This window comes from Hemitrygon akajei, chromosome 30 (assembly GCF_048418815.1).
Source record: "Hemitrygon akajei chromosome 30, sHemAka1.3, whole genome shotgun sequence".
Taxonomy (NCBI): Eukaryota; Metazoa; Chordata; class Chondrichthyes; order Myliobatiformes; family Dasyatidae; genus Hemitrygon; species Hemitrygon akajei.
The window spans coordinates 40763663-40786286 of record NC_133153.1 but is presented as its reverse complement, the minus strand read 5'-3'; the positions used below and the strand labels follow the sequence as shown (position 1 = coordinate 40786286).

The window sequence follows — 22624 nt, the reverse complement described above, 5'->3', positions numbered from 1 at the left end:
TCCATCATTAAGGCCATTACTACCATCAAGGAGAAGGTACGGGAGACTGATGGCACACACTCAACCTTTTAGGTACGCCTTCTATATTCCATCAGATTTCTGAGTGGTCCATGAAACTAAGAACGCTACCTCGTTATTCCTCTTTTAAACTACTTATTTTTGTATGTCTTAAACTACCACAAGCTAACACATTTCACAGACATGTCAGCCATAATAAACCTGATACTGATTAATGTATTTTTTGTGAACTAAGGATACAGTCCATGGAACTATGGCTCAGAATCAAACACAAATAAAAGGAATGAGACTTTTCAGCCCATCACGGCCATACACGTTCATTAGCTGACTTTGGGACTACAATTCCCAGCATGCCGAGGGCGGCACACACGGTCAATCCCTGGACCCCGACACCCGCTACCCGCCGACTCACTCAGTGAACTTCCCAGTGGCAGCGGCCACGGTCCTCTGGCAGAAGCGGCCGGCGTCCTGACACAGGCCGGTGAAGCACAAACCACCTTCCGCCGCCTCGCCCGGTCGCCAGAGCCCACATAGCGCCTGGTAATCGCAGACGGCTTTGGGCCGTGACAGGCCGTTGGCCTCCCTCCATTCGGGCGCGGCGTCCAGCAGCACTTGCAGGACGCGACGCCCTGGTTCCATGGTTGCTCTCTACCCCAGCTCTAGCCCCAGGCTTCGACTGTTTATCAAAGGCCGCGGGGCCCCCAAGCAGCCGAGCCCGAGCTGTGACTGACAGTGACATTAGCCTGTCAAACGTAAGGATACGGAAACACTGTCGGTCACTAGACCAATCAAAGATCAGGGGGCGGGCTTGAAATAATCACGTTTCCTTGAGCCGGCAGGCTGAAGGAATCGATATCGGAGTGGCGAGAATCTTCGATACTCCCTGTCCATTGCGCCTGGGTGAACTTCGTTGAGCCTCTTGTTTAGTATGTACCAGATGGGCCGAAGGGCCTGTGTCTCGGCTGTGTGATCTGCCGCTAAACATCTAATTTCATGACACAAACACAAGATATTCTGCTGATGCTGGAAACCCAGACACAAAATGCTGGAGGAACTCAGCAGGTCAGGCAGCATCTATGGAAATGAGTAAACAGCCGACGTTACGCGCTGAGACCCTTCTTCAGGATCAAATTTCATGAGAGTTGTCAGTGATAATATAACTGATTCTGATTCTGACTCTTAATTTTGCAATTCAACGATCAAAGCAAGTTTGTTATCAAAGTACATGTATGTCACAATTATATACAACACTTGGGGGTATGGGGTGTCAGGGAGAGTTAGTACCTCTGGTGGGGGAACATGTCGCATCCTTTTCAGGCGGTTTGTCCACCTTCGGTCCCCACCTGGCACTCAGCTCTCACCTGTGTCTCCCCGTAGCTAGTGCGTGTGACAGCGGCCACACCCCAGACAATGGCTTCGACAAGCGGGCTAAACCAGGTGAGGGTTGCCGATGAGTCTCAAACCCTCAGTGAGATAGGGAATTGTCTATCCCAGCACATGAAGGCAGAATCCAGCAGATTGAGTGGATGACACCAATGGAAGGTCCAACGGTCAAGAAGGCAGTCTCTGCAAGTGTCGTGGAACACGTAGAGCATGACAAGACACAAAAGATGTCCTGGTCATCCACTGCGCCTAGTCCCATCTCCAGCCGTCTCGACTCTTGTCTTGCCACCGGATCCAGATGGGAATTGGGAAGAGAGAGTGAGGCTGATGCTGCGCAACTCTCTTTTACTTAAATCCAAATCAAGCGCTAGTCTCGACACCATCATTGTCATCGTCTAATGGTGTCGAGGTCTTCATCAACGACGATAGACGAACGATGTACAACACTGTGATTCAATATATAGCAGGCATTCACAGTAAATACAAGAAACACAATAGAATTAATGAAAAACTATCCCTAACCAATGTGCAGAAAACAACAAACTCTGCAGATAGAAAAATAAATTATTAATGATAGTAAGCAATAAATATTCAGTACTGTATATGAGATGAAGAGTCCTTCAAAGTGAGTCCATGGGTTGTGGGAACAGTTCAGTGATTGTGTGAGTAAAGTTCAGTGAAGTTCAAAGTTTAAAATAAAATTATTATCTAAGTACATTTTCTTGTGGGCATACACTGTAACTCCAAGAAACAAGAGAGTCAATGAAAGACTGCACCCAATGGGATGGACAGACCACCAAATCAACACTGACCACCAGGTTCACGTTGACCATCCCAAGTCACATGGGCCACCAAATCACACAAACCAGCAATTCCAGAGTGACCATCAAGGTTCAGTTATTATCAAAGTACGTATGCAGTATACAACTCTGAGATTCATCTTCTCCAGTTTGCCATCAAACAAATGAAAACCATGGAAGCTCCTCAAAGGAAAACACGAAACCCGCCCTCTGCCCCTGCACATAAAATAAACAAATTGCACAAACAGCAACATCAACCACCCCCACACAAAAAAGTCATGCAAATGTCAACAAGAACATCAAACCACTCCCCCATGCAGAAAAATAAATTGTGTAAATAACAAGAACATCAAACCCCTAAACCCACCCAAACACAAAAAAAGGCTAATTGCACCCAATGGCAACAAGACAGAAGGGGTGAAGGCACAGAATACAAATGACATGGAACTGAAGGAGTCCAATCCAATCGATAAATCACAGAACTTTGCTAACATCCTCCAGCAGCATTGAGGGAGGGAGGGAGAGAGAGAGAGACCACTCGACTGCAGAGGCAGAGCAGCAAGCGATAGGCCATCACTCACAGGCTCCTTCCCTCGGGAGCAGTGGGTGATAGGCCATCACACACAGACACTTCCTCTTGGGGTAGTGAGCAATTAGGCTGTCACACGCAACCATCTTCACCAATTCTGGATCATCAATTATTCTCCCCACTTTTCCGCCAGATCCCACCACCCACCTACACCAGAGGGTGACAGACAGCAGCCTGTTAACTGTCCAAGCCGTATGCCTTTGGAACAGGGGAGGAAACCAGAGCACCCATAGGAACCATTCACATTTACAAGGGAAACGTGCAAACTCCATACTGACAGCACCCGAGGTCAGGATCTGGGAGGCAGCAGGGTTACCAGCTACTGCTGTTCTCTGTCGCAACACACAAAGCGCTGCAGGAACTCAACGGGTCAGGCAGCGCCTATGGAAGGATATGGACAGTCGATGAAAGGGAAGAGGGGAGGTAGCCAGTATAAGCCACACTCTTTGCCACAGGTTGATCAGGTTGTTATGAAGCCGTGTGGTGTGTTGGCCTTCATTTGTCGGGGGATTAAGTTCGACAGCCATGAGGTAAGGTTGCAGCTCTATAAAACTCTGGTTAGACCACACTTGGAATATTGTGTTCCGTTCTGGTTGCCTCATTACAGGAAGGATGTGGAGGCTGTGTTGGCGTGTGGCCTAGTGGGCAAGGCATCAGACTAGTAACCTGAAGGTCACTGGTCTGAGCCTCAGCTGAGGCAGTGTGTTTGTGTCTTTGAGCAAGGCACTTAACAACACATTGCTCTGCGACGTCACCGGTGCCAAGCTGCTTGGGTCCTAGTGCCCTTCCCTTGGACAACATCGGTGGCGTGGAGAGGGGAAGGCCTGCAGCTTGGGCAACTGCTGGTCTCCCATACAACCCTACCCAGGCCTGCGCCCTGGAAACTCCAGGCGCAGATCCATGGTCTCTCGAGACCGACGGATGCCAGCACCAGGAGGCTTTAGAGAGGGTGCAGAGGAGATTCATCAGGATGCTACCTGGACTAGAGAGCACGTCATATGAGGAAAGGTTGAGTGAACAACGGAGGATGTGAGGTGATTTGATAGAGGTGTACAAGATGATAAGAGGTACAGATTGGGTGGACAGCCAAAGACTTCCCCAGGGCAGAAATCACCATTCCAGATGGTTTAATGTAATTTCTTGTACACAAGTACTTGAAATAATTGTTACTCCGGATCTAATGCAGCACAAAAAAAAACCACAAAAGATAAAGAACACAATAACAATTAAAAAAAACACAACCCAGCATCAAGACATAAGATAGCTTATGCACGTTGATTGTATGTCCATAAATTGTCGCTAGGTTTGGAAACGTCTGATATGAGGGGGCATAATTTTAAGATGTTTGGAAGAAAGTATTGGGTGATGTCAGAGGTAGGTAGGTATTTTGCAGAGACTGACGGAGAATGTGCTTCTAAAGGTGTTGGTAGAGGCAACTACATTAGGGACATTAAAGAGACTTAGATGGGATGTCAATGATAGAAAAGTGGAGGCTATGTAGAACGGAAGGGTTAGATTGATCTTAGAGTAGATTATAAATTCTGTGCTGTACTCTTCTAAGTTTTTTTTAATGCTGGAGGAACTTAACAAGTGAGACAGCATCAGTAGTGGAAAATTATAGATGCTGCCTGACCTGCTGAGGTGTGTGTGTGTGTGTGTGTGTGTGTGTGTGTGTGTGTGTGTGTGTGTGTGTGTGTGTGTGTGTGTGTGTGTGTGTGTGTCTGTCTGTCTGTCTGTGTGTGTGTGTGTGTGTGTGTGTGTGTGTGTGTGTGTGTGTGTGTGTGTGTGTGTGTGCGCACTCGATGTGTCAGGGCTGGCAGACCCGGAAGCGTGGCCATCCCTGTCCTGCAGCCGCGGTTCCGTAATGGCTGAGGGATGGAGATAGTCTCTGGGCTCGCGTCCTATGCCCTGGCAAAGTTCTTCTTTCTTTCGCGGCTGTCGGTTAAAGAAGATGCGGAAAAAATCAGGAAAATGGAAGAGAAAACGCTAGAAGTCTATGGTGAGGTCCTGGCTCCCAACAAGGTTAGGGGGCTGGATTGCGGTCGCCACTGAAGTTATTGGAGAAAACTTCAGTGTATGTTACCCCAGCCTCTTAACCTTCAGATAACGCTGTTTCTTATTTATCTCAGTCACCCTCATGCAGAAGTGGGTCAAAGAGGAGAACGACGGTTTGAAGCGGCATTTGGGAGCTGCACAGCCACTCTAATTTGGAACTACTGAATAGTAACACTGAAATATTTTCTAAAATAGTGTTCGTAACTCGCCATTAGTGATCGCCTTGTACGTGTAACGTTACAGCACAGTAAAGACCCTTCATCCTACGATGCTGTGTAAACCTTTTAACCCACTCCAAGGCCAATCTAACTCTTCCCTCCCACATAGCGCGTCATTTTTCTGTCATCTCTCAGTGTACCTGCCTCGAACACGTCCCTCACAGTGCATTCCACGCACGCAGCACTCTGCATTAAAAAATACATTTTTGATATCCCCCCCCCCCATACTTTCCTCCAATCACCTTAAAATCATGCCCCTGTGTGGCTGTCCTCTCTGCCTATACCTGTTATCATCTTGTAGACCTCTACCAAATCACTTCTCCTTCCCCTTCACACTAAAGAGAAAAGTTCCAACTCACTCAACCTCTCCTCATAGGACATGCTCTCCAATCCAGGCAGCATCCTGGAAAATCCTTTGCACCCTCTCTGAAGCTTCCACATTATTCATTTTTGAATAAGGACTCTGGCCATGTAGTACATACTCTCTTCATATTACTACCATCAGAGAGGAGGTTCAGGAGCCAATAGACACACACTCAATGTTTTTAGAACAACTTCTTCCCCTCCAAAGTCAGATTTCCGAATGACTCATAAATACTCACCTTTTGCACTACACTCAGTGACCAGTGTATTGGGTACACCTGCTCATTAATGCAAATATCTAATTAGCCAATCATGTGGCAGCAACTCTGGGCATCAAAGCATGCAGGCATGGTCAAGAGGTTCAGTTGTTGTTCAGACCAAACATCAGAATGGGGAAGAAATGTGATCGAAGTGACTTTGACCGTGGAGTGATTGTTGATGCCAGATGTTATGGTTTGAGTACCTTAGATCTTCTGGGATGTTCACACATAACAGCCTCTAGAGTTTACAGAGAATGGTGCGAAAAACAAAAAAAAAACACACCGCTTGTTCTGCTTTGATCCCCAGGCAAAGAGAACTAAGGGTCTGTGTTTATTTGAGCAAGGATTAATGTATGGAACACATGTGACGTAATTCACAACCATCACATTTATTTTGGAGATGCTTTCTTAAAGGGCTTCCCATTAGAGATCTTGCTTGAGATGAGGTAAAAGTTGCAGAAATTATTTTGAATGGAACTCAAATACTTGACTTTGTGTAGGCTACATTAAGCCGGTTTGATTTGAATCAGACTTTGAACTAAAATTGCCCCACAAGGTTTATTAATCATTAGTCCTGTGGATAATTAATGAACACACGGACTACATGTGACATAATAAGAGTTGAAGTTAGACAACTAACTCTGCTGCTCCCACTGACCAAACATCTCAATTCCCATTCCCATTCCGACATGTCAGTCCATGGCCTCCTCTTGCAATTCCATCTGCTTGACCCCCAACCTGATGCTAAAAGTATTGATTTCTCCTTCCAGTAAAAAAACACTCTCCCTTCCCTCTTCTTCCATCCCCCACTCTGGACCCTTACCTCTTTTCACCTATCTGTCAACTCCCCCCATGTTCCCTCTTCCTTCCCTTTCTCCTATTGTCCACTCTCCTCTCCTATCAGATTCCTTCCTCTCCGGCCCTTCACCTTTCACACCCACTTTGCTTCACCTATCACCTTCTTAGCTATCCTCTTCTCCCCCCACCTTTTTATTCCAGTGTCTTGCCCCTTCCTTTCCAGTCCTGACAAAGGGTCTTGGCTCGAAACCTCAGCTGCTGAGTTCCTCCAGCATTTTGTGTGTGTTGCTTTGGATTTCCAGCATCTGCAGAATCTCTCGTGTTCACCTCTGCAGTTATTGTACATGCTGGGATCTTCAGTGTAAGTAATTACTAAGTGTCTTTTGCTGCCTTAAGTGAGTATATTTCCCTAAGATCGTTTTGTGGAGAGACCCTGAAACAACTTTGGGTATTAATTATTTTTGTTTTTTGTATTTGGGCAGTTTGTTTACTTTTGCACATTGGTTGTTTGTCTGTCTTTGTTGTATGCAGTTTTATATTTCTTATGAATGCCCACAATAAAATGAATCTCAGGGTCGTATATGGTGACATACACAGTGGTGTACTCAATGGGATTCAGAAGAACGGGGGGGGGGGGGCAGGATCTCATTGAAACCTATGGAATGTTGAAAGGCCTCGATAGAGTGGATGTGGAGAAGGTGTTTCCTATGGTGGGGGAGCTAAGACCAGAGGACACAGCCTCAGATTAGAGGGATGGAGATGAGCCAGAGAGTGGTGAATCTGTGGAACGTGGTGCCATGGGCGGCTGTGGAGGCCACGTCATTGGGCTGTTTTGAAGCGGAGGTTGATGGGTTCTTGATTACTAAGGGAGTCAAAGTGGCAGTGTGGAGGATCAGAGGGATCTTGGGGTCCAAGTCCACAGGACGCTCAAAGCTGCTGTGCAGGTTGACTCTGTGGTTAAGAAGGCGTACGGTGTATTGGCCTTCTTCAATCGTGGGATTGAGTTTAGGAGCCAAGAGGTAATGTTGCAGCTATACAGGACCCTGGTCAGACTCCACTTGGAGTACTGTGCTCAGTTCTGGTCGCCTCACTACAGGAAGGATGTGGAAACCATAGAAAGGGTGCAGAGGAGATTTACAAGGATGTTGCCTGGATTGGGGAGCATGCCTTATGAAAACAGGTTGAGTGAACTCGGCATTTTACCCTTGGAGTGATGGACGATGAGAGGTGACCTGATAGAGATGTATAAGATGATGAGAGGCATTGATCGTGTGGATAGTCAGAGGCTTTTTCCCAGGGCTGAAATGGTTGCCACAAGAAGACACAGGTTTAAGGTGCTGGGGAGTAGGGACAGAGGAGATGTCAGGGGTACGTTTTTTACACAGAGAGTGGTGAGTGCATGGAATGGGCTGCCGGTGACGGTGGTGGAGGCGGATACGATAGGGTCTTTTAAGAGACTCCTGGACAGGTACATGGAGCTCAGAAAAATAGAGGGCTATGGGTAACCCTAGGTAATTTCTAAGGTAAGGACATGTTCAGTACAGCTTTGTGGGCCGAAGGGCCTGTATTGTGCTGTAGGTTTTTCTATGTTATGGGGAGTGGGCTGAGAGGAAAGTAGAATCGATGGCTGAGTGGCCTAATTCTGCCTCTATATCTTATGGTCTTTTCACACACACCTATTAAACTTTGAAATTTTGAACTTTGGTGTAAACCACAATAAAATTTATCAAAATCTATTTGTTTTCTCTTGTCCTTTGTCAGACATTATTCGTACAATTCGTGACCCAGAAAAGCCAAACACCCTGGAGGAGTTGGATGTGGTCACTGAAGAGTGTATCGATGTGAAATTACTCGCTGATGACGAATACCTCATCATTATTCGATTCACACCAACTGTCCCTCACTGCTCTTTAGCCACTCTGATTGGTGAGTTAGCAAATAAATTTGATTTCTCAGCAGTTTAGGAACAGCTTCTTGCCTTTCAACATCAGTCGTCCATGAACACCGGCTCATAGTTGCTTTCTTCCTTTGCACTATCTATTTTCAAGTTTAAGTTTATTGTCACTCAACCGTACACCGTGTATACAGCTAAATGGAGCATTGTTCCTCTGGGGCCAGGCTGCAAACACAGTGCGTACAGTCACACACAGTTACGATCCAGCACGTACAGTCACACACAGTTACGATCCAGCACGTACAGTCACGATCCAGCGCGTACAGTCACACACAGTCACGATCCAGCACGTACAGTCACACAGTCATGATCCAGCACATACAGTCACACAGTCACGATCCAGCACGTACAGTCACACACAGTCACGATCCAGCACATACAGTCACACAGTCACGATCCAGCACGTACAGTCACACACAGTCACGATCCAGCGCGTACAGTCACACAGTCACGATCCAGCACGTACAGTCACACACAGTCACGATCCAGCGCGTACAGTCACACAAGTCACGATCCAGCGCGTACAGTCACACACAGTCACGATCCAGCGCGTACAGTCACACAGTTACGATCCAGCGCGTACAGTCACACAGTCACGATCCAGCACGTAGTCACACACAGTCACGATCCAGCGCATACAGTCACACAGTCACGATCCAGCACGTAGTCACAGTCACGATCCAGCGCGTACAGTCACACAGTCATGATCCAGCGCATACAGTCACGCACAGTCACGATCCAGCGCGTACAGTCACACACAGTCACGATCCAGCGCGTACAGTCACACACAGTCACGATCCAGCACGTACAGTCAGAAAATAATATCAGCACAAGTCCCTGGGTGGCATGGCCTGATGATTGACAGGTTGACAGAAACTGGGAGATGCACGTTTAAGTGAGACAGTATAATGTTACCGGCACTATTATAAAACAAGCAGACGTATAAATATGTGGAACAGCAGCAATAAAAGATGAAAAGTGACCAGTGCGGGTTGAGGGTGTGTCTGAGTTGGGGCGTGTTGGGGGAGGGGGGTAGAGCATTCAGACAGCGTGTAACGTGTGTTCTGGGTGGCAGACAGTCTAACAGCCTGGGGAGGGGAGAGAAGCTGTTGCCAGCCTGATAACGCTGGTTCTGACACTGTGGTACCTTCTGCCTGATGGCAGGCTGCCAGAGCGATTGTAGGAAGGATGGGAGGGGTCTCTGTGTATGCGGTGCTTCTGATATCCGTCCAGAATGGAGGGGGGAGGAGAAACCCCATAATTTTTGTCATTTATAGTAATTGTATCTCTCTGCACTTTACTGCTGCTGCTAAACAACAAAATTGCCGTCAGACAGGTTAGTGGTAAGAAACCTGATGTACTGGTATCTATCACAGCATTGCAAAGTCCCAGAGAGAGAGAGAAAAGCACCTTGAGAAGGTCAGGCAGCATCTTCAATGAGAGGAACTGATTTAGTGCATCAGGTTCTCTCTCTCTCTCCACAGATACTGCCTGACCTGCTGAGAGCTTCAGCATCTTCAGACCGTTAGACAAAAAAGCAGCCTCAGGCCATTCAGCCCACTGGCTGGGCTCCACCATTCTATCAGGGCTGGTTATTTTCTGTCTCAATCCCATTCTCCTGCCTTCTGCCCATAACCTTTGATACCCTGACTAATCAAGAACCTATCAACCTCCACTTTAAGTATACCCAATGACAGCCATCTGTGCCAATGAATTCCACAGATTCACCACCCTCCGGCTAAAGAAACTCCTCCTCATCTCCATTCTAAAGAGACGTCCTTCGATTCTGAGGCTGTGCCCTCTGGTCCTAGACTCTCCCGCTATTAGAAACATCCTGTCCATGTCCATTCTGTCTAGATCAGGTATTCTCAATCTGGGGTCCACAGACCCCTTGCTTGATGGTATTGGAAACATGGCATAAAAAAGGTTGGGAACCCCTGATCTAGGCTTTTAAATATTCTGTAGATCTATTGTTTCAGTGATCAGAGCATCTCCTTGAATTAGTCCCATGCAGTGTAGATGGGGCCTGTGCTTAATAATTCCCTTGAAAGATAGAGAAATGGAGGGTTATGTAGGAGAGAAGGGTTAGATTGATCACTGGAGTAGGTTAAAGGGGTTGGCACAACATTGTGGGCCGAAGGGCCTGTCTGTACTGTAGTGTTCTATGTTCTTAAAGCATGGTGCATTCCCAGGGTATCATACTGAAGAGTCAGGGTAGATTTCACACTATCTGGACTACACCTCATCCCACCCAGCTACTGGTAAAAACTCCATCCCCTTCTTGCAATTCCTCTGTCTCCGCTGCATTTGTTCTCAGGATGAGGCCTTTCATTCTAGAACAAAGGAGATGTCCTCCTTTTTCAAAGAAAGGGGCTTCCCTTCCTCCATCATCAACACTGCCCTCAACCACATCTATTCCATTTTGCGTATATTTGCTCTTACCCCATCCTCCTGCCACACTACCAGGGATAGGGATCCTCTTGCCCTCCCCTGCCACCTCACCAGCCTCCACGTCTAGTACATAATTCTCCGTAACTTCCGCCACCTCCAAGTGGATCCCACCACTAAGCACATCTCCCCCACCCCCACCCCCATTTTCTGCTTTCTGCAGGGATCGCTCTCTACACAATTCCCTTGTCCATTCGTCGCTCCCCACTGATCTTCCTCCTGGCACTTACCCTTGCAAGCAGAACAAATGCTACACCTGCCCCTACACCTCCTCCCTCACTACCAATCAGGACCCCAAACAGTCCTTCCAGGTGAGGCGACACTTCACCTGTGAGTCTGTTGGTGTGGCCTCTTGTACTTTGTATATCGGTGAGACCTGATGTAGACTGGGAGACTGCTTCACCGAGCACCTACGCTCTGTTTGCCAGAACGAGTGGGATCTCCCAGTGGCCACCCATTTTAATTCCACTTCCCATTCCCTTTCCCATATGTCCATCCACAGCCTCCTTCACTGTTGGGATAAGGCCACACTTATGTTGGAGGAACAACACCTAATATTCCTTTTTGGTAGCCTCCAACCTGATGGCATGAACATTGATTTCTCAAACTTCCAGTAATGCCTCCTCCCCTTCACCATTTCCCATCCCATTGTCCCTCTCTCATGTTATCTCCTTGCTTGCCTATTGCCCCCCTCTGGTACTCTTCCCCCACCCCGACCTTTCTTTTTTCTTCCATGGCCTTCTGCCTCTTTCAGCGATCTGCTTCCCAGCTCTTTGCTTCATCCCGTCCCCTCAATGTTTCATCTGTCACCTGCTGTTTCTCTCTCCCCTCCCCTCGCCTTTTAAACCTACTCCTCGGTCTTTTTCCTCCAGTCCTGCTGAAAGGTCTCGGCCCGAAACGTCGACTGTACTTGTTTCCACAGATGCTGCCTGGCCTGCTGAGTTCCTCCAGCGTTTTGTCTGAGTTGCTCGGACTTCCAGCATCTGCAGACTTGCCCTTATTTTAGATTTCAGAATGTACAGCCAGCAATTTGGGAACAAGTGTTATTCAGTGAGCCATGGGAGGAAGAAGGGTTGCAATACCCTTCACTGGGGCACCCTTTGTGGCCATTAGCCCATCAACAACTCAGGGTCTCAATATGTATATATTGTGTTTGCACATGGATTGTTTGTGAGTAGTTTTTCATTGATTCTATTGTATTTCAAGGTCAATAGCCTCCATGTCTAGTACATAATTCTCCGTAACTTCCGCCTGATGGGAGGAGTTATGCAATGGTAGTGCCTTCAGATTCTGTCACTGTTTTTATCAGCGCTCACTGTTGTTTCTGAGCTCCTCGACCGTGGATGTTTCCTGATAGGAAAGCATCACGTGTCACCGTGCTGGAGAGCCAGTTCATTGCTCTCTGAAAACTCAAAATAAATTTATTGTCAAAGTACATGTGTTACCATGAGCTATCTTGAGGTTTATTTAACTGTGGGCATTCAAAGCAGAGCAAAGAGATAGATAGAATTTATGAAAAGCTATACATAAACAAGTGGCTGTCAGGGTGGAGGTACGTCTCTACCAGAGGAGATGTAAGGTGCTCCTTCCCTCCACCATCCTGCAGGTCACCCTTGGGCAAGGTGTAGCACCTGCTTAGCCCCTGATCAGGGACACGTGGACCCATGGGAGCAGGTGGTGGATGGTCGTATGAGCAGCTGGTGCATATCAGAAGTCCTGGTTATGCGACCACTGACGCCAGACAGACAATCTCTGAAGAGTATCGATAATACTATCATGTTGATATTGATAGTGCTATCATGTTTGCTGTTGTGTGCTGGGGCAGCAGGCTGAGGGTAGCAGACACCAACAGAATCAACAGACTCATTTGTAAGGCCAGTGATGTTGTGGGGGTGGAACTGGACTCTCTGATGGTGCTGTCTGAAAAGAGGATGCTGTCCAAGTTGCATGCCATCTTGGACAACGACTCCCATCCACTCCATAATGTACTGGTTAGGCACAGGAGTACATCCAGCCAATGTGTTGAAAAATTTGCCAAGGACAACCGTGGTCATGGATAGACCACGGTCACCTGCATCTTATGACATGGCACGTAATGATGATGTCTGGCCTGCTGAGTTCCTCCAGCATTTTGTGTGCGTTGCTGGGCAAACAACCAATGTGTTTTGTCAATGACTTATGCCTCTTTGCCGCTTATCACCGTACTCAGTCAAGTCACCTCTCATTCTCCTTCGTTCCAAAGAGAAAAGCACCATCTCACTTACCCTATCCTCATAATCCTCATGTTCTAACACACCTCATTGTGTTTTTTTATTAATGTGTTCTTTAATTCACTTTTTTTTGTGCTGCACCAGATCTCAAATAAACAATTATTTCATTCTCCTTTACACTTGTGTACTGGAAATAACATTAAATAATAGTGAATTTTGAAACTGCATTCTAATTTCTAATTATCTGGAAAAAATGATCAGTGATGCAATATAAATTGTATGATGCTGTAAGGGTTGGATCAATCTACTGTCGTGCTCTGGTAGGTCACTTCAGGGGACAACTGAGATTGAATCACCCTGGAGCCCACACAAGCCCAGATCCAGAAGAGGCATCAGTAGTCGTTTCAGTTCTTTATTACATTTGATGAGCCTTTTTTACTGAGAGAAAAGTACGTTTGTTTGGAAATTGAATACTGATTTTCAGTGGACTTGTGTAGACTGAATATAATGTGACCACGATTTTGTTCTACATGACAAGTTCTCACTCTGAGAGAGTGGCTTATTGTCCTGCAGGAGAAAGGAAGTTACCCGCCAGAGAGCCCCATACAGGGTGTTACGTGTGCTGACTCTACTACAGAGGTGATAGTTCCACTTGGCCAAGGTCGTTAAACACGCATGAAAAAGATCTCTCTCTCTCTCTCTTACTCTCACTCTTTATCTCTTATCTCACTGCATGTTTCTCTATCCCTCTCTCTCTCTCTCACACACACAAAATCTCACCCCTTTCTCTTACACACATGATCCTCTCTCTCTCTATTTCTCTGGCTCTTTCTCTCCCCCCCCACACTCACAGTCTCACCCCTCTCTTACATGCACGATTCTCTCTTTCCCTTTTTATCTCACAAAGTCTCACCCCTCTCTGACACACATGATGCGCTTGTTCTCCCTCTCTCTCTACCTCCCCTCTCTCTCTCACATTCTTGCCCGTCTCTTACATACACAACTCCTCTCTCTCACTCACATTCTCACCTCTCTCTCTCACACACAAAGTCTCACCCCTCTGACACACATGATGTGCTTGCTCTCTGTATCTTTCTCTCTCTCTCTCTCACACACACACTTTCACACCCCCCTTAAATGCACAATCCTCTCTCTCTCTTTTACATACAGTCTCGCCCCTCTCGAACACAATCCCCTCTCTCTCTCTCTTTTATACAGTCTCGCCCCTCTCGAACACACGATCCTCTCTCTCTCTCTCTTTCCCACTCTTTTACATACAGTCTCACCCCTCGAACACATGATCCCCTCTCTCTCTCTTTCCCTCTCTTTCACATAGTCTCGCCCCTCTCAAACACACAATCCCCTCTCTCTCTTTCCCTCTCTTTTACATACAGTCTCGCCCCCTCGAACACACGATCCCTTCTCTCTCTTTTATATAGTCTCGCCCCTCTCGAACACACAATCCTCTCTCTCTTTCCCTCTCTTTTACATACAGTCTCGCCCCTCTCGAACACACAATCCTCTCTCTCTTTCCCTCTCTTTTACATAGTCTTGCCCCTCTCGAACACACGATCCTCTCTCTCTCTCTCTTTCCCTCTCTTTTACATAGTCTCGCCCCTCTCGAACACACAATCCCTTCTCTTTCCCTCTCTTTTACATACAGTCTCGCCCCTCTCGAACACACGATCCCCTCTCTCTCTCTTTCCCTCTCTTTTACATACAGTCTCACCCCTCGAACACATGATCCCCTCTCTCTCTCTTTCCCTCTCTTTCACATAGTCTCACCCCTCTCGAACACACAATCCCCTCTTTCCCTCTCTTTTACATACAGTCTCGCCCCTCTCGAAAACACGATCCCCTCTCTCTCTTTCCCTCTCTTTTACATACAGTCTCGCCCCTCTCGAACACACGATCCCCTCTCTCTCTCTTTCCCTCTCTTTTACATAGTCTCGCCCCTCTCGAACACACGATCCCCTCTCTCTCTCTCTTTCCCTCTCTTTTACATAGTCTCGCCCCTCTCGAACACACGATCCCCTCTCTCTCTCTCTTTCCCTCTCTTTTACATAGTCTCACCCCTCTCGAACACACAATCCCTTCTCTTTCCCTCTCTTTTACATACAGTCTCGCCCCTCTCGAACACACGATCCCCTCTCTCTCTCTTTCCCTCTCTTTCACATAGTCTCACCCCTCTCGAACACACAATCCCCTCTTTCCCTCTCTTTTACATACAGTCTCGCCCCTCTCGAACACACGATCCCCCCTCTCTCTCTCTCTCTCTCTCTCTCTCTCTCAGTTCTCTCATGTGTTCCAGAGTTTGCAGGCTTGCAGAGGAGAAATTAGTATCAAATTAAAAGGAAGATGAAAAATTAGAGAAATTTGTATTTCATATGTTGTACCAAAGATGTAAAATAGAAGTTATTGTGTCTGCTTGGGCTGTCCAAAGGTATATTATATTGGACAATTAGAGACAATCTCCTCTTATGTCAAAGGCTTTTCTGTTCTTTCCCTCGAACCCAAACACTGCAAGTGTCCAGCTGTTGCCAGGGCGACTTGCTGACCCTTACCGAATTCCTCACAAAGCTGATTAACAAGGATGCTGTTTGAATTCTCTGCAGCATTAACGCCACAGTATTGTTGCCCTGCTCAGAGTTGGTGATGGTAGCTAGCGCTCCAGTCTCATTTGTTTTGTAAGATTCTGACCTCCTTTAGTCGGAATTAACCTCACTTTGATTCTGTAGTCAGAGCCGTTACTCTTTGCTCAACAAAATGCACGTCTAGATCCTGGGGACTGTGCTTCCTGTTTCATCCCTGGCAGCAGGTTATGACCCCAGCTAAACTTTTTTTTAAAAATTAATTGTCTTGGGTTAAAAGGTTGAAGGTCAAAGGTCCTTGAATTAAGTTTCTTGTTAAGAGTTGAAAGCTTTTTCACACAGTTGACCATCAAAGGCTTTCTTCCCCTGAATAATCTATTGATTAAACCAATTAGTTGTTACCAAGGCATGGGAACCAAGAAACAACAAAATGCTTGGATTTATACTGAGTGTTTGATGGTATGGGACAACTCAAAGTGAGGTACTTTTTGAAGTCACCGCTACAGTTTAGGAAGTTCACCAGCCAATCTGTGGATGCAAGATCTCTCCAACATAAGACTCTAACAAGCAGCAGTATATCTGTGGAACGAGCTTCCAGTAGAAGTGGTAGAGGCAGGTTCGATTTTGTCATTTAAAAAAAATTGGATAGGTATATGGACAGGAAAGGAATGGAGGGTTATGGGCTGAGTGCAGGTAGGTGGGACTAGGTGAGAGTAAGCGTTCGGCACGGACTAGAAGGGCTGAGATGGCCTGTTTCCGTGCTGTAATTGTTATATGGTTATATGGTATTAATTGAGGGATAAATATTTACCAGCACACGGAAGAGAACTGCCGTGATTCTTTACAAAATAGAATTTTTTATGCCCGGCTGCAAGAACAGACACAGTTCACGTTTAACGTTCGGCACATCAAGAAGGGCCAAAAGGCCTGTTTCTGTGCTGTAATGTTCTATGGTTCTAACATCTCACCTAAAGGAAAGCACCTCCAACAAGACTGGCACAGGAACACACAAACTGCAGCAGCAACTCAGCAGGTCAGACAGCAACCCTGGAGGGCAATAAATAGCTGGCACTTTGGGCTGAGACCCTTCCCAATCCTGATTGAGGGTCTCGGCCCAAAATATCAACCGTTCATTCCCCTACATAGATGCTGCCTGACCTGCTGAGTTCGTCCAGCATTTTGTGTGCGTTGCTCTGGATTTCCAGCAACTGCAGAATCCCTTGTATTTACGATTTACTACTGGAAGAGGGCTACGCTGGCTGTTTGTCAAGGGAATGGACCATTGAGCATGTTTACAAAGAGCGCACAAGAAAGTTGCATCCTTCATCAAGGCCATACTCACATCAGGAAGGAGGTACAGCAGGCTTAGGTCCCACACCACCAGGTCGAGAAACAGTTATTACCCCTCAACCATCAGGCTCCTGGCGGTACCGGCATGGATAACTTCACTCACATCAACATAGTTATCATTTCAGAGGTTCTGTCCTGGGCCCAGCATGTAACCGCAATTACAATGAAAGTGCAGTAGTGTCTCTACTTCCTTAATTTGTGAAGATTTGGCATGACATCTAAAACTTTATAGATGTGTTGTTGAGAGTATATTTACTGATTGCATCACAGCCTGGTATGGAAACACCAATGCCTTTGAACAGAAATTCCTACAAGAAGTAATGGATATGGCTCAGTCCATCACGGGTAAAGCCCTCCCCACCACTGGGCACATATACACGGAGCGTTGTCGCAGGAAAGCCGCGTCCATTTTCAAGGACTCCCACTATCCAGGCCATGCTCTTTTCACGCTGCTGCCATCAGGAAGAAGGTACAGGAGCCTCAGAACTCACACCACCAGGTTCAGGTACAGTTATTACCCCTCAACTCCCCTTCTGACAATGCAGCACTGACAGGCTCTGTCAGCCTGGCAAAACAGTTTGTTTAAAGATGGATAAAGTTGAGGGAGAGATGTTTGGCAGGGCACCAGGTTGCATTTTAACCTCAAGGGCTCAGCAAGGATCCACTGAACATGGTGCTGAAATTCTCAAAAGCTCTAACTATAACAAGCGTTCAAGGTAAATTTGGCCAAAACTTTGTCTTTCATCCTGTTAAGCCCAAGTCTTGGCCTCAATCATCAATCTTACCCAAAAGTGGGAAATGGAAAGTAATGGTACTGTTCTGTGAATTAGGTTGGAGGTTTGCAAACCATTTGAAGAGCTGCACTTTTTACCTGGTGGGTGGGATTTTAAAATCCTAACTCATTCTTCATGGGAAGACAGCACCTCTGAACAAGTTTCCACGCACAACCAGTTCTGCTCACCTAGATGGACGTCATGGATAGCACACTCCAACTCAGGCCCCCAGAAGTGTGTATGACCTTCGGGTGAGAATGGGACCACCCCAGCCATCAAAGAGCTTGCCAGCAGAGCTCTCTGGGACTGCACTTCACCAAACAGTAAAAACCTTTAAACAATGAAAGAAATGGCAAAGAAAGCTTTATTTGTCACGTGCTCAAAGTTCAAAATAAATTTGTTATCAATGTACATATACGTCACCGGACACTACTCTGAGATTCATTTTCTTGCAAACGTCACGGTAGAACAAAGAAATACAATTGAATCAATGAAAAACTACACACAAAGACTGGGAAAAGGCTCCGAAGCATTCGAGCTCTTACGACCAGACTATATAACAGTTTCTTCCCCCAAGCTATCAGACTCCTCAATACCCGAAGCCGGGACTGACACCTTGCCCTATTGTCCTGTTTATTATTTATTGTAAATGCCTGCACTGTTTTTGTGCACTTTATGCAGTCCAGTGTAGGTCTGTAGTCTAGTGTAGCTTTCTCTGTTTTTTTTATGACGTAATTCAGTCTAGTTTTTTGTACTGTGTCATGTAAACCATGGTCCTGAAAAACGTTGTCTCATTTTTACTATGTACTGTACCAGCAGTTATGGTCGAAATGACAATAAAAGTTGACTTGACTCGACAAATAACCAGTGTGCAAAAGACAAATTGTGCAAATACAAACAATCAAACAATTAATTCATCCATCAATCAGTCAATCAATTAATTAATACTGAGAACGAGTTTTAGAGTCCTTGAAAGTGAGTCTGTCGGTTGTGGAAACAGTTCTGTGTTGAGGTGAGTGAAGTTATCCATGCTGGTTCAGGAGCCTGATGGTTTAAAAGTAATAATTGTACATTTAAACATACAGTGAAATGCATCATTTGCCTCAACAACCAATACAGCCCAACAATTGTGCTGAGAAGCCCACAAGTGTCACAGGCACCAACACAGTGTGCCCACAACTCACAGCCCGAACTTCTGTGAAAAGTGTAGCTTGATTTAATACAAAGTAGGTTTATGCAATTCTTTTCTCCTTACACGAAGGTCTCTGTCTGCGAGTCAAGTTACAACGATGTTTACCTTTTAAACACAAGGTAAGTGGATTGTTGACTCCTCCATTTTTTATTATGATTGACCCTTGATAATTCAGACTGTAAATGTGGTTTTGATCATTCCTCTATACCTTTCAGCATCTTACAACTCAAACTCATACGGTGCAGTTTGAACTCCCTTTAAGATGAGGCCACCCTCAGGTTGGAGGAGCAACACCTTATACTCCATCTGGGTAGTCTCCAACCTGATGGCACAAATATTGATTTCACCTTCTGGTTAAAAAAAAAATTCCCTCCCCCTCCCCTCTGTTTCTATTCCCCGCTCTGGACTCTAACCGTTTCTCAGCTGCCCTAGGTCCCCTCCTCCTTCACTTTCTCCTGTGGTCCACTCTCCTCTCCAGTTCTTGACCTTCCCCCCCCCCCCCCCACCCCAAGCTGGCTTCACCTATCACCTTCCAGCTATCCTGCTTCCCACCCCCCCCCCCACCTTATTATTCTGGTGCCTTCCCCCTTCCTCTCCCATGCTGAAGAAGGGTCTCGGCCCACAACACACCTCATAGTTTGTTAGTTGATTGATTTATATAGTGATACAGCAGCAGAACAGGCCCTTCCGACCCAGCAACCCACCTATTTAACCCGAGCCTAATCGCGATGACTGACTAACCTGCTGACCCGTACCTCTTTGGACTGTGGGATGAAACCCGGTGGAAACCCAGGAGGTCATCTGGGGGGAACATACAGTACAAGCTCCTTACAGACAGTGGCAGGAATTGAACTCCAATCTCAGATGCCCCGAGCTGTAATAGCTAATAGCTGCCGTGGCAGTTTGGAGATATCGGTGAACCCAAGCAATAGGTCTGGGTCCATCACAGTATCACAATTAGAGATTAAGAAGGCAAAGAGAAGTCAAGTGTACAGTGAATGGAAGGCACAGGGCAGTTCTCTATAATGCGTTCAGTCGTCTAGCAGCATAACTGTAATGGTTAGGGGGTGGGGAGATGCGTCACCTTCATTCGCTGTTTTTTGCTTTAACTGCGATTTCTTTTTTTTTTTTAAAACGTTGTTTGAAAGGTTCTGTGGTGTTAACTCAACTTGACTCTGCCTGACAGTGATATTTCTATCATTTTCTGCCTTTTTGCCCCCACACATTCCCAGTGTCTGTGGTCTGATTGACGGCTGTGTTGTTTTACAGTTAGAGATCTACATCGCTGAAGGGTCACACACCACTGAGGAAGATAGTGAGTATGTTTTAATTAGCCTCTGCAGGGTCTGAGTTTTATCAGTGAATCCCTCCTCACACCAATAGGATCTGGTATTCATTAACACAGGTAATGTCTTCTCTGTGCCACAGTTAGCACCCCACAGCAGAAGGAAGAATATTTTATGCATCGTTCGAGTATAACATTCTCCTGTCAAAGCTTTATAATATTTTAAAGGTCTGTCACATTACAACTCACTTTTCGGTACTCGGGGATTAAAGGTGGGGAAGATTATCATAGGTAACGGCCTGATACTACTGGAAACACCAATACCCATGAGAAAAGCCTGCAAAAAGTAGGAGAAACAGCCCAATCCACCATTCAGCCCATCGAATCTGCTCTGCCATTCAATCGTGGGCTGATCCAATTATCCAGTCATCCCCGCTCCCCTGCCTTCTCCCCATACCCTTTGATGCCCTGGCTAATCAAGAACCTATCTATCTCTGTCTTAAATGCACCCAATGACTTGGCCTCCACAGCTGCTCGTGGCAACAAATTCCACAGATTTACCACCCTCTGACTAAAGTAATTTCTCCGCACCTCTGTTCTAAATGGACGTCCTTCAATCCTGAAGTCGTGCCCTCTACCCTGGGAACTAACTTTGCCATATCCAATTTGTTCAGGCCTTTTAACATTCGGAATCTTTGTTATTGTCTGTCAGAAGAACCTTCTTCTGTTTAACAGTTTCAATTACATTTTGTGTCACCTTGGTTATAGTTCTTGTGCTGACACATATGCCTTTTATTTGTAACATTTACCTTTTCATCTGCATTTTGCCTTAAAAACCTATTGTTGTATGGTTGGCAGGAGGGCAAAAGGGGGCAAGAGATCCTTGGTAGACAAGGTAAAGGCGAATCCTAGAAGATTCCCTATCAGGTATAATGGGACTATCTCAGGAAGGTACCTTGGTCAGCATGGATGAGTTGGGCTGAATGGCCTGCATCTGTGCTGTGTGATTATCATACCATTGTGCATTCCACCTGGCATTAACCATGTGGAAGCCAGACTAATCCACCAGGATTCATGGTCAAGATTTAGTTATTTATTTCATTTAGAGATACAGCACGTTAACAGTCCCATCCAGTCCAATGAACCCGCACCATCCAATTAACCTACTAACCCGTGCATCTTTGGAATGTGGGAGGAAAGCGGAGCAGCTGGAGGAAACCCCTGCAGTCATGGGGAGGAAGTATAAACTCCATGATACTGGGTTGCTAGAGCTGTAGCTGCAATAGCATTACACTAACTGCTGTGGTATTCTGCCACCCCTGTCTTAAGGTGAGCCAAGCATTCTACTTCCAAAGCACTTAGTATTGCTGTGTGCCGTTGCGATTATCCGTTGCTGAGTCCCCCCGCTCTCTTCTTTTGGTTAGTTAACAAGCAGATCAACGATAAGGAACGTGTGGCAGCAGCTATGGAGAACCCAAATCTGCGGGAGATCGTGGAGCAGTGTGTTGTGGAGCCCGATGACTAACAGCCCCCGGACCTGCAGGAGATGGGACTCTGGCTTGTGGCCTGTTTCACCGGGACTGCCTGTCTGAAGCAGGTCGCCTCCACTCTGTGCAATGAACAATACTGCAGCGGCAATCACTTACAGAAACACACCCTTGTTGTATATGCTGAGATTACTGTGTTACTTCTTTCGTTTTACACTGAGAATTTCGCTCAGAACAAGAGTCTTTTTGATATATCGTCACAGGACTTGAAGCATGAAAAATAATCAGGAGTACTTCAGAATTTTACTCTGAATTGCTTTAGTATTCAATTGTTAAAACTGTATTCTTAAGGAGAGCACAAACGTTAACACTGAGGAATGGTGACTACTGACCCCAGTTGTGGTGGTCCCTGTCTGTGGGAGAGGGGAGGTATCTGTGAAAATTCAAGAAGATTTAGGATTGTTATCTACATGCAATTCCTGTACTGTGATCTTTGAACAATAAAATGTGTTCCTTGTTTGAAGCAGACAACATCTGTAATCTTGTGCAATGAAGCAGTTCTCTCAGAGGTCTCTGCTCCTCCATTTCAGGCTCTTTCACACCCCAAAGCAGCTCACTCTTTCACCTGACCCTGGAACTGACCTCTCCACTTCTCCATCATTCACCCATCTCGATGTATCCTAGCCTGGCTTTTTGTTTCTGATTTGACTCTGCAAGACATAAGCATCGAGTCAGAGGTTGGAGTGGTGGGTGTGTGAAATGCCCTGCCAGGGGTGGTGGTAAGGGGCAGATACATTAGAGGCATTTAAGAGACTCTTAGACAGGCACATGGATGAAAGAAAACTGGAGG

At 46.2% G+C, this 22624-nt stretch overlaps 2 protein-coding genes across 2 annotated transcripts in view; one reads left to right on the top strand and one right to left on the bottom strand.

Moving 5' to 3' along the window:
• spg11 (SPG11 vesicle trafficking associated, spatacsin) overlaps nt 1-735 on the bottom strand; it is a 190141-nt gene extending 189406 nt beyond the window's left edge. The window contains exon 1 of the mRNA XM_073032676.1: nt 431-735. Coding sequence (XP_072888777.1) covers nt 431-657 — 227 coding nt within the window. The 5' untranslated portion in view covers nt 658-735. The remainder of the gene's footprint in view (nt 1-430) is intronic.
• Nucleotides 736-4609: 3874 nt separating this feature from the next.
• ciao2a (cytosolic iron-sulfur assembly component 2A) lies at nt 4610-22297 on the top strand. Its single transcript, XM_073032675.1, has 5 exons — nt 4610-4789; nt 8246-8410; nt 19072-19121; nt 20272-20317; nt 21712-22297. Exons 1-5 carry the CDS (start codon nt 4666-4668, stop codon nt 21810-21812), a joined length of 486 nt encoding a protein of 161 aa, XP_072888776.1. The 5' UTR covers nt 4610-4665; the 3' UTR covers nt 21813-22297.
• The last annotated feature ends 327 nt before the right edge of the window (nt 22298-22624 follow it).